Source organism: Daktulosphaira vitifoliae, unplaced genomic scaffold, assembly GCF_025091365.1.
Source record: "Daktulosphaira vitifoliae isolate Bord-2020 unplaced genomic scaffold, ASM2509136v1 Scaffold_2, whole genome shotgun sequence".
NCBI classification, from domain to species: Eukaryota; Metazoa; Arthropoda; class Insecta; order Hemiptera; family Phylloxeridae; genus Daktulosphaira; species Daktulosphaira vitifoliae.
In genome coordinates this window covers 6,478,912-6,491,756 of record NW_026099573.1, presented here as the reverse complement: position 1 = coordinate 6,491,756, position 12,845 = coordinate 6,478,912, and the positions used below count along the sequence as shown (strand labels likewise).

At 26.5% G+C, this 12,845-nt stretch overlaps 2 protein-coding genes across 2 annotated transcripts; one reads left to right on the top strand and one right to left on the bottom strand.

Annotated features, from left to right (window-relative positions):
- Nucleotides 1–386: 386 nt before the first annotated feature.
- Nucleotides 387–6,817, top strand: LOC126897936 (Golgi-specific brefeldin A-resistance guanine nucleotide exchange factor 1-like). The gene is given in 22 exon segments (XM_050671883.1): nucleotides 387–607; nucleotides 672–795; nucleotides 1,131–1,336; nucleotides 1,398–1,634; nucleotides 1,698–1,797; nucleotides 2,012–2,188; nucleotides 2,253–2,376; nucleotides 2,446–2,588; nucleotides 2,644–2,759; nucleotides 2,828–2,987; nucleotides 3,046–3,171; nucleotides 3,173–3,248; nucleotides 3,329–3,450; nucleotides 3,513–3,731; nucleotides 3,733–3,876; nucleotides 3,952–4,110; nucleotides 4,186–4,383; nucleotides 4,667–4,780; nucleotides 4,841–5,015; nucleotides 5,094–5,328; nucleotides 5,392–5,486; nucleotides 6,621–6,817. Coding segments are annotated over 22 exon segments (3,354 nt in total). The 3' UTR covers nucleotides 6,704–6,817.
- Nucleotides 6,818–6,922: 105 nt separating this feature from the next.
- On the bottom strand, nucleotides 6,923–9,787 carry LOC126897876 (proteasome inhibitor PI31 subunit). Its single transcript, XM_050671817.1, has 5 exons — nucleotides 9,452–9,787; nucleotides 9,182–9,331; nucleotides 7,631–7,857; nucleotides 7,408–7,569; nucleotides 6,923–7,304 (listed from the first exon to the last, which is right to left on the bottom strand). Exons 1-5 carry the CDS (start codon nucleotides 9,593–9,595, stop codon nucleotides 7,184–7,186), a joined length of 804 nt encoding a protein of 267 aa, XP_050527774.1. The 5' UTR covers nucleotides 9,596–9,787; the 3' UTR covers nucleotides 6,923–7,183.
- Nucleotides 9,788–12,845: the final 3,058 nt, after the last annotated feature.

Sequence of the window (12,845 nt, the reverse complement as noted above, 5' to 3'; positions counted from 1 at the left end):
ATGAAATTTTGATTGAATTAAAAACACCAATAACACTAACATTATTATTAATTCATCTAAACATAAAAAAATTTACCACAAGACTTTAACTGATGTGGTTAGGTTGTGTTTTATTTAATGTGCTGCAAAAGTGTAAAAAAAAAAATTCATAGCAATAAAAAATAAAGTCAATACTCTTACTTTTGGAAAGTACACTGTGTTGTTAATATATCACCTAATTTTTATTGTATTAAAAATATATTTAATACTATTACAAATATATCCATTGACCATATACTTACTTAGTATGTGGTTGTTTTAAAATAAAAAGGTGTAACAGTCACTAAATTTATGAATTTAGAAAATATTATTTAAAAATTAGTGTTATGTAAAATTATACACAAAAAATGAATTGTATATTACAGTTATTATCATTCGGCAAAGAAAAATTTAATACCAAACCAAAAAAGGGTATTGAATTCTTACAAGAACATAGACTTCTATCAACACCATTAATTCCAGCTGAAATTGCTACATTTCTAAAAGAAAATGCACTTTTAGACAAAAAAATGATTGGTGAATACATCAGCAATAAAGTTAATGTAGAAATTTTAAATAGTTTCATTAAGTTAGTTATAAATCCATAGCTTACTTTATGTATTTGTATTTATAATTTTTACAATTTTGTATAGCTCTTTTAATTTAAGCAGCACTCGTATTGATGAGGCTCTTAGAATGTATTTGGAAGCATTTAGATTACCAGGAGAATCACCACTTATATCTTTTGTATTGGAACCGTTCACTGAATATTGGCATGTAAGATATATAATATATCGTCATTTATACTACAACAGTGAGTATCTCAATATTTGCAGGTTTTCAGGATGTCAAAAAAACAAATTTGAACTATACTCGTTTTATACAAAAGGTAATTTTATTTTCATAACTTGCAATGAAACTGTGAGTCTTACAAAAAATATCAAGTATAAAATGTTCAAAAACACTTAGTTTATTGTCATTGATAAAAATCTTATTTTGTCAAGTCTTGAGATATGCACTGTTGCAGTGTATATGTGACGATGTGTGTTCATATTAATTGTGAATTATTTTTTGGCTTACAAAGTCTTAAATGATTTTAAATATTTCAAAAATGTAATGGAGAACCATTTGCAAATGCTGAATGTGCATTTTTGTTAGCATATGCTATTATAATGTTAAATGTTGACCAACATAACCAAAATGTCCGAAGAATTGATCAACCTATGACACCCGTATCATTCAAACGTAATCTAAAAAAATTGAATGGAGGTGAAGACTTTGATCAAACTATGTTAGAGGAAATATATAAAGACATAAAGTAAAGAAAAAACTTTAATTAATTTAAAATTAACCGTTAAATCATAGAATAATTTTTTTAGAACAAATGAAATTGTAATGCGTGCCGAACAAAGTGGCATTGTACTTGAAAATTATTTGTGGAAAGTGTTACTACGACGGGCTATTGGGAAAGATGGAACTTACATTCAAGTACCAAATGGTATTTTTGATCACGCTTTGTTTTCTATATGTTGGGGACCAACATTGATTGCTTTAAGTTCAATTTTTGACAAATCAAACCATCTGTCTATTTATACTAAAACTATTTTAGGTCTAAAGTTAGTTTTATGAATAATGAAATTTATTCAACTCATATTATTAGCAAAAATATTTGTTTTTAGAAAATGTGCTTTTATTTGTGCACATTATGGTATGTGTGTAGAATTTGATAGTTTGATAATGTCTTTATGTAAATTTACCAATCTACAAAACAATCCAGATGTAAGTGATTTTGTTTTACTGTTATTTGGCATCCTCTTTGAAAAATTGCTTGTAGTTCAGAAAATAAAGAATCTATACAATTCAACATTTTTTAACAGTTGAACCTTGGTACTTACATATAACACATTCCTGATTAAGCTGTATATGATACTTATACATATGTATTAAATGAAAAGTGATACTGTAATTTTTACTTATTTTTATTAATTTTTAGTGTCCTGAAAATGTAACAATACTGTTTGGTAGCAACCCAAAAGCTCAACTAGCTACTCGTACACTTTTTAGTATTACCCATATGTATGGTGACATTATTCGTGAAGGATGGTCTAGTTTATTTGATATTATATTGCAGTTGTACAAGTGCAATCTATTACCAACCATACTAGTTGAGGTAATAACTATAAAATATATTTTTAATTTAATATGTACTAAAAATATATGTATATTTAATGTAGTCTGAAGACTTTCTGGAATTAAGTGGTAAAATTTCATTAATTCGTGAAGCAGTTCCATCAGAATCTCAAAAATCTGATGCAGGAATATTCAGCTCTCTGTACTCTTACATAGCATCTGGTGGTGGTACTGTTACATTCAAATTATACATTGATGTTAATTATTAACTTTTATCTTTAATAAATATATTTTTAGAACCTAATAATCATAAAATACAAACATCAAATGAAGCAGAACTAATTGAAGCTGCTAAAACTTGTATATCAGAAAGTCATCTTGAAAGTTTGATTACAGAATCAAAATGTCTTACAATCGAATCTTTAGAAGCTTTAGTTAAAGTAAATATATTTATCATAGATTATGTTCAGTCTAAAATATTAAAAAAATTTTCAGGCACTTCTAAGAGTTTTTTATAATGCTGATGGCATACTTATATTAGGATCAAAAGATAATGAAAATTCTGCCTGTTTTCTATTAGAAATGCTTCTTAAAATAGTTTTACAAAATCGGTATACTTTCATATTGATTTAAATATTTAGTCTAATGAAAAAACTTTCATTTTTATGTTATTTTTTAGAGATAGAGTTAACACTGTTTGGAATCCATTAAAACAGCACTTATACAATCTTATAACTGGTGCAATTGAAAACAAACATAAATTTCTCTTGGAACGTACAGTTGTTGGAATAATGAGGTTAGCTTCTCGATTAATGAGACGAGAAGAAATCAGTTCAATGGTAAAGTAAACATCTACTTTTTTTTACCTTTAACTAAAGATTTGTTGTATACCCTTAGGTATTAATGTCACTAAGTATGTTACCATTACTCGATAAAAATTCTTTACAAATAGTAGGAAGACAAATAGCATTTGGAATGTATGAATTGTTAAAAATGTGTGCAGTAAATATTCATACTGAAGATAGATTGGGCATTAATTTTTACTATATTAGAAAATGTTGGTGCTGGGGTTGTTATATCTAAAAACCATATACATCCTGGTAAATATGAATTCATTATTTTGTTGCTATTGAGCTTTATTTATTATATATATTTTTTTAATTTATATACTATTATTCAGATAATGAACCAATTAGTTTAAGTGATAGTAATTATGATAGTGGACTGGATGTTAGATCTTTAAATAATGTATTGTCTTCTTCATCTTCACCACCTGATAATTGTTATGTTGGTTGGTCAAAAGTATGCTAGGTCAAATTTTAATTACTTGTTTTAATTATTTCGCAAGTTTTTTTTTTTTCTAGATTGAACAGAATAATGGAATTTTAGAAACTCGAGCTGAAAACATTATGTTCACTCTTCATGATCCATTTTCATTTGTTAAGTGTTGCGAGTCTTTGGCTTTTTTGATACGCAATATTGCACATATCACACCTTATAATTTTCCTAAGTGTGTATCTGTTATAATGAATTTTGCTCAAGCTAGTTTGCAAACAAGTAAAATGCATTGTATAATTTTTAGAAGACAAAAATCTGCAACGAAAATTAAATGTGAAATCTAAAAAAAATAATAAGGTTTTAAATAAATCAAAATATTCTAGTCAATATGATGCTGATGATAGTGATTCTGAAGACATTCCAAGTAGTTATTCTCAAGTTTCTATTCAAGTAATTATTTTTGTGACATGGATATTTTTCTAGTGGTTTGTGAAATTAATGTAATAATTTGAAATTTATTTAAAGTTATTAGATCTCATGCATACTTTATACACAAGTACTGCAGAGATATACCGTTGTTGGGCAGAAGAAAATCCCGACATTGAACTTGCGTCCTTGTGGAATCTTGGTTGGTGTCCTCTTCTTCAAGGAATTGCTAATCTCTGCTGTGATTGTAAACGTGATGTCATTATAAAAAAATAACTAGTTTCAAATTGTAAAATTATTTTATTTGCTAATATTCAAGCATTCTATTTTTAGGTAAGAATGAGTGCAATTACTTATTTGCAACGAGCTTTACTCGTGCATGATTTAGTAACACTAAATAGTGACGAATGGGAAGCATGTTTTCGCAAAGTCTTGTTTCTTTTAATGGACAGGTTATTAACATGTGGTAAAGATATTGATCCAAGCGGATTAGATGAAATCAAAATGAGATCTGCTACACTTATATCTAAGGTATTGATAATTTTCATAAGTCAATTTAAGAATGTTTGATAAAAATAAGTTAGTTTCACGATTTAACTAGAAATTTAAATTATTCTTTGGAAAAATGAAGTACATGGATAAATAGTATATTTAAACTACTAGATACTAAAGATTATTGTAAAACAATATCAAATATATGTAAAAATTTAGATTTGTGTTATTATAAAATTATAAATATTTTAATGTACAATATAATTGTATTAACATCTAATTATTTTATGATGATAAAATTTCATATGACAATATTTTTTAGGTTTTCTTACATCATTTGGTGCAATTGCAATCTCTGTCATCATTTGTAGATTTATGGATTATACTTTTAGAATTAATGCATAAATTCATGATTTCTGATAATAGTGATACACTGGTAAAATTTTTTTACAATTGTTAAAGTGGTACATTGAAATTTTTTTCCTACTTTTTTTAGATTAAAGCCATTCCCGAAACCCTAAAAAATATGTTATTGGTAATGTTAAATGGTAAAGCCAATAGTAAGGAGGAATTACATAACAAACAACTATTTTGGGATGCTACTTGGTCAAAAGTTGATACATTTTTACCAAATATGGCCAAAGATTTATCACAATATCATAAAAAACAAGGTTAATATTATATAAATATTTAATGCCTAATTGAATAAACTACAAAAAATATTAAATATTATTAATTATAATTCAAAGATTCAGAAACCCAAAATGTATCCAACTCCGTGAATTCCAGACCATTAGACGCAATCCCACAAATATCTGGTAACTCAGATGTATCAATTTATCATTCGCCAATTATTTTAGATGTTTCTCAAACAAATATTTTACCTCATTTGTCTACTACACTACTCCCAAAAAATAATCAGTCAATTGATAGTCATTCTTCAATAGTTACTCCAGACTTTATTGATAATTCACACTACTATGGGTAAGTTTACAGTTGAAGATTAACTATTTAAAAAATATTAATATTTTTTATTTTACTCTAAAGGTATGATCAAAATGATGAACTGATTGCAGTTATGACTACTAATCCTATATCACAACCATATTTACCTATTATCAAAGAAAATTCTAATAAAATTAGTAAGCCCCATGTTTATGTTTTTCAATAATAACAATCTGTTATTTCTATAAAGGCTCGGGCAGCTAAACTTTTTGTTTGAAAATATTTCAATTTTTTAGGTTATTTGCAAGTTAAATGAACTGCTTGTGAAAAAAATTAATTTTATATCCTATTTTTCTATTTAAAATAATAAAAGTTAGTTTTATCTTGATATTTTTTAAATCATTTTAAGTTTGAAAAATTATTTAGAAAATTAAAGCTAATTTATTATTCATAACACTGTCAACTTAGCAATGTTTATAATTATTCTGTACTTACCTTAATGACTAAAAATAATAATTTTGAATTATATTTTATATGATTAAGTTTATTCCTAATGATAGACAAGTGAAGCATGTATATTTAGCTATATTAATCTACTGCTTGAAAGTGGAGTTTCATATACTTCATAATTTGAAAAATCAGGTTTTGTTAAATTCTTATGAATGGAATAATTATTTTTACTATAACCCCTTAAAAATCAATTTCACATTAGATTCATAGAAATTTTAAACATAATTTCTTAATATTTGACTATTTGGTCTTTGGAATTGCTTACAAATAACAGGATAGAACGTAAAAAAAAATCATATTAGTCATATAACTCATTAATACAATGACAATATTAAAAATATCTACTAGTGACTTTATAAATCTTGGTAACCATCTTTAGTATGATTATTAGTAAGGAAGACAATATGGAAATCATACATTTTAAAATTATGTTTCTGAATATTTTCTTATTTTGAATAAGCATTTGCTAAATCTATCTCAAGCATCCAACAATTATTCAATTAAGGTACAACGACAGGATAGGTCCTTAATATTTTTGCTTACAGAATTAGCTACAGGAGTTTATTTACATATATTTTGCATGTCAGCATTTAAAAAATTGCAAGTCTTCATAAGTGATTGGGGAGATGCCCCAATCCAATAAGATCTTATTTTTCTGCATTGTTAAAAATTTCAATACATATTAATGTTATCAGTTAAAAAAATACCACCTCAAAATTTTATATATACTGCTTATATATAAATATATTATCTAAGCGACTATTATGATGACACTAATAATAATTTTTAATTTATTCTTATTTTTTTGTATATATTTTCAGAAAATCCAACTCAAGAATGTGATAACAACAAAACATCAGATGATGTGGTTTATTATACAAATTATACAAATTATTATTTGTGATTATTTAAATGTTTATATTTCTCATTATACGATTACCTATGTTATACTTAATTGTTTAAATTTTAAATAAATGATTGTATTTTTGATCCCTAAATGTAATTTTTTTCTTTAACTGTCCTAAGTTTTTAGTTTTTTGGAATACAGTTACAATTTACCAATTTTTTAATGAGTATTATTTTATTTAACCTTAAAATTTAATTTAAGTTCATTAAAATTGAATTAAGTTTAATAAACAAATCAACTTTTTTATTATTTTTTAAAACAATTATACAAAATAAAATTTTAACCACAAGACGAAAATAATCACTATCAATTTATTTAAACATGTTTGTTATAAAAAAAATTTAATAGACTCATGAGATGTTCTTTTCATTTTAAATTTATCAATAGACTTGAACATTACTACATTTAAATGGTTTTTACTGAAATACATTTTTCATCTGACCAAGAAAATTAGAGCTATTAATTTATCACAGGAATTTACATATATAAATTATCATCAAAATCTGGTGGTCTCATATGATCTGGATTTGGTCTTCTACTTCTAAAAGGATCTGCATTTGGTGGTTGCATCGGATCAAACCGAGCACTTGGTGGAACACTGTAATTCATAAATTATTTTTAATTACAAAAATTAGAAAATTCTTTCTTTAGACTTATACTTAATGTATAAATGTAATATAAACAATTAAAATAAAACTCACCCAGGAAACATTCCTGGTCTACCACCTCCTACTCGTAATGGATCAAAAAGCATACCTTCACCAGGTTGTCGCAAACCACCTAAAGGGTCTAAATCTGGCATACCATAAGTAGGAAATGGATCCCTACGTGCAAATCCAAAAGATGGTTCTGTTCTTGAAATGCTAAAAAATTATACAAAATTAAATTAAACATGGAACTTAAAAAATTTCAAAAATAACTTACAGAAGAGGAGATTCTGTAGTTTCAGCTAGTTTGGCTTGAAATTGAGTTTGGGTGCTAGCTGCTTTTTTATCATCACTTATTATTTGCATTGGATCAATAAGATCTTTTTGTAATATATTAACAGTGCCTAAGAAATCATCTCTATTATTTGGCATATCCATGATATATTTTATAACAGTAGCAATATTTCCTAGAGCAGCACTTGAAACTTGTTTAGTTTCGACATTCTAAAGACAAACAAGCATAATTTTATACTTGGTAACAGTTTATTGTAAAAACATAACAAAGATGTCTACAAATTAAGACAATAGAAATTTAGTTGATTTTTTAAAAAATTTACTGATATGCATATTACTTACCGATATATTAAAACAATAATAACTATGTGAAAAAGTAAATCAATATCCATAAGTGGAATTCAGGGGGACCTAAAAGAAGGACTTATCCTTCCAAATATTATATTAGTATCCAATTTTCATATAATTAAAATAGTTTATTTAACAAACAGTACAAGGTGCGCACAATGGACCTATAGAGTGTATAGGCAATTCTTCCTCCCCCTCTATAACAAATAAAACTAAAACTAACAATGAGTACTATTTTCTAGGTATTAACAATGATTATCAAATATTGATATAATTACGATATTGGCATTTTTTTTAGTAAAATTTCAATATTTATATTGTAATGAAATATTAGGATATTATCAATACCGATAGGATTGTGAAAAATAGAATTTTATGATTAATTTGAATTTAAAATAGAATATTTAACCTTTGCACATGATGGTTTATTCTAGTATTTAGACGCATCTATAATGTAGTATTAAAATTATTAATATGTCTTTTTCTTTTACTGCACCTTTATCCCAACTACTACTTGAAGTCGGCCATTCATATCCTAAACTCGCACTTAACATGATCTTTGAAATCATCTCTATACATACATCAGCAGTCCTCATATCACCCTCAATTACAACAAACCCCTCTTTTTTAGTCTTCCTCTTCTTCTACTAACTTCAACATTCATTTCCATAACATCATTAATCGTACATAATAAAATTATTATGTAATTATCAAAAATATTGGTGATTAATATATAACCAATAACCCAACAAAATATTCAAAAACTTCATATAATATTGATATTCAACAAATATTGTTGAAAATCTCTATTATTTTCTAAACTTTTTAATAATTTTAAGTATTTGATAAGATAATTTATCACAGCCTCTCCGATTTCCACTTATGTTAATGTTATGCATAACATTATCAATTTTTAAGGATTCACAGAAAATAAATAAAAAAAGACTAATTTATCAATTTAATAAGCAAGTAATTGATTATTTCAATACTAAAAAATTTTCTGTATTATATGAATACTATGAAAAAAAGAAATTTATTCAACTATACCTACAAATTTAGTTGTTAGTTGTTTAAAATATTTCTATCAAAAGATTTATTTAAGAAAATAGGGACTTCTTTAATTAAGTATTTAACCACTGAAACTTTGTGTGAAAATGAAAATAATTAATGCATTAACTATACTTACATAAAAGTTAAATATAAGGCTCTCACCAGCTTTGACACAATTCAAAATAAATAGCTTATTACCACGAGCATATCTCAATTTATATGCATCTCCCAGAGACCAATTTTCTGGCAAAATATCACTAGGTTCATCACCATTAACAACTTCATTCTATATCAAACCAATATTAAAATATCACCATTAAAATTTTTCATCATAAACATTTTTTACTCTCATTATTATGAACATCATAAAAGTAAAAATAATTTTAGATTAAAATTATTATAATACCTCATTGCCTGGTTTAAGAACTTGGAAATCATTTAATAATAACAACCAATGTACTAATATAATTACATTATCTTCACATTTGTTAACATCTTTTTGAAACATTTTTAACACTAAGATCCAAAATTTGGTGTTTCCTTCCGCCATATTTGTAATTAAAAATTAAAAAGCTTTTGAATATATATTAAAATGCTTTCATGGAAATTTATTACTTATTGAATACTCATATTAATGACCATACAATTTATCATTAAAATTCATAAGCATTTAATTAAATACAAGATTTATTATTTCACTATCTTAAAGTCTAAAATCAATTTGTCACTCATATTGAAAAATTACTAACATTTTATCATCTATGATATTTAACATTACAGAAGAATAAAAACGGGCTATTTCATAACCAATGAATGATCAAAAGATAGTAATCCAGTATTAATGTGTATGAAGTTAGCAATTCCTTTATAGTAATTTCTAATCAGATACAAGAAATATATATAACGCTAGAGGGCGCTACTTATTACAAAAAATATATTATTTTACATTGTATTTTTGATAAAGTTCCGAGGGGTGTACACTTAAAAACTGTATTCCATATAAAAGCTTATATTTCCTATCGAATGTTATAAAACCCAATGGGTACTCAGGTGGTTAATTAACATGTATGAGAGAAATTGCTAGGCAATATCAGCGGTCGTAAACAATACATATTTGTGCGACCCACCTACGGTTTTTTGTATTTTTGACAAAGTTCCCAGGGATGTTCACTTAAAAACTATATTCCATATAAAAGCTTATGAAATTTCCTATCCAATGGTATAATTTGCAAATGGTACTCGAATGTTTATGTAACCCATGTGAGAGAAATTGCTGGGCCATATCAGAATTATCAGTCTGCAAACTGTCTATCATAAGTTTAGTTAGTTTAGTCGAAGGATTTCTTGACAAAAATTAATAATATTTTATTTAATTATATGTGTTTAATTTAACCTGCATATTAACATTCCATCGATATACTTATAACCTTTAATAGTAATTAATGGTAAATTATGATAATTGCATAATTTTATATCATATACTATCTAATTTTTTCTATTCGAGCATTGATAATTGAGGTCCTTAAAAGAATTGGTCAATTTATTTATATGACAAAAATATAAGCGATTAGCAAGTTTAAGATTTCAATAGATTTTTTTTGGGGCCATACAATCGATAATATTGTTTAAAAACCAATTCTCTTGAACGGTAATTTATTATACAGAAAACCTAATTTTAAATTCACAATAAAAAAATTCGTTTCCACCAAATTTATAGGTGACAAATAATCCTTATCATAATCATTTACAGAATTACTACTTTAACTACAAGAGTCGCTTCTGAGAAACGTTACAGATGAATATGTCACCAACGGAAATGCGACCGACGATTTTAAGTATGTTTGAAGTTATCCATAATTAATATAATTAACCGCTCAGGAATGGACTAAAGATCACAACTTTAGGTGCACAACTAATACGTCGTGTGACATAAAAGTTTTTCGCACCCGGATACTTTGCCACCAGCGAATTGACGCGGTCCTTTCGCTGCCGGACTCTTGATACATAAATTTATTATTAATTCCTTTTCGAAAAAATATGATTATCTTAGACTAATCTGTTACTGACAAGCCCTTAAAATCCAGTATAATGATAAAAAAATTAATTATATAAATAATGTCACAAATTATTTAAATTTAATTATTGTAATATTCATTGTTCTTGAAGATAAAAATGGTTAGTATTAATTTCAAATAAACCCTAAACAAATGTATTTAAAAATAAATGAAATCTAATTTTACTGAACTTATTTGATTGTATTCATTAAAACTCCATGCGTTAGAGAGAGTTGTATACAATATAAATATTTTATGCTATTACCATACAGTATATAAAAATCATTAAATATATATATATATATATATAAACAGACTTATTTGTATAAATATTTTTATTGCATGAAGCTCTAATTTTATCGAAAAAATTATTCATAATAATATAATTTTTTTGGTAAGTTTATTATGCAAACAAAGGTTGGTCAAATTGAGTATTTTATTTTAAATATTCAGAAATAAATGTCTTGTTAATAATTTAAACACAAAAATAGCATATTTTTTAATTTAGTAATCATTTTTACCCTGAAGACNCCAGTAGAAGTGTAAAGTCTGAGCTGGGACCCCCCCTAACCCACATTTTGTGGGTTTACCCTGTCCTAGGTGGACGGGCGGTGTAAACGGCTGTTGGTATATGGTGAAAGGCATAGTCCCCTCACCCACCCACATGATGTGGGTTTACCCTGTCCTAGGTGGACGGGCGGTGTAAACAACCGGGAGGGGTATATGGTGAAAGGCATAGTCCCCTCACCCACCCACATGATGTAGGTTTACCCTGTCCTAGGTTGACGGGAGGTGTAAACGGCCGGGGGGATATGGTGAAAGGTCGATGTTTCTCGTTCCTAGATAGCATTTCGTTATACCATGGTACAAGTTACCTTGGTATATGCATAGTATACCTAGGTAGATGGAACATCATATAGTATATCTTGATATATTACAGAAAATTAGAGGTATTTTAAAAATTACATAATTTTAGAATTATATGAAAATATTTGAATGCAAAAAAGTGAAAGGTGTAATCAAGCGGCGACGGCGGCTATTAATCCCACAAAACCCAACTTTAGCTATGTGACGTGTATGCCTTTGATCATAGAGAGCATAGTAAAATGAATAAGAAGTATGCTCGATCAAATTAGTGCGCATGATAAGCCTAGAGGTAAAATATGTAACCAACAATAAACTCAACGTGACGTCACATGTACATACATTGCGTTGTATATATTCTATATTAAGGGGCACTGTCCCGTTATAGTCAAGTATTTTAATGAACTTTTTTTAGTTAATTTCGGTTTTCAATTTCATTTATAATTTTTTTATTATTATTATTAACTTCAACTGTGTTGTAATACATCTTTATTGTATTATCTGCTACACTGTAGTAGTTTATAAACCAAGATTTAATTCGTTGATAAATCTAACCTGAGAAAAACTTTAACTGCATAGTAAAATTTTACTATGTTTAACTGCATATAAATAATTAAATATCAATTTATTGTGTAATTACTTACAGTAAGTATAAGTTGTTACATTATTTATAAAAAATGTAGTTTTAATGATTATTTAATAAATTTTTGAATTTTTTTTTTTATTGCTCATTTCTCGTGATGCAAGTTTTTTTATTTATATTCCGTATTCTAAAATATATTTTTGTTCTAATAATGAAGTTTTTGACTTCATCATCCACCAAAAGATTATCTGAATTACATGCTTTTTTAGTTAATTCCAGTACCTCCTTTATTAAGCCTG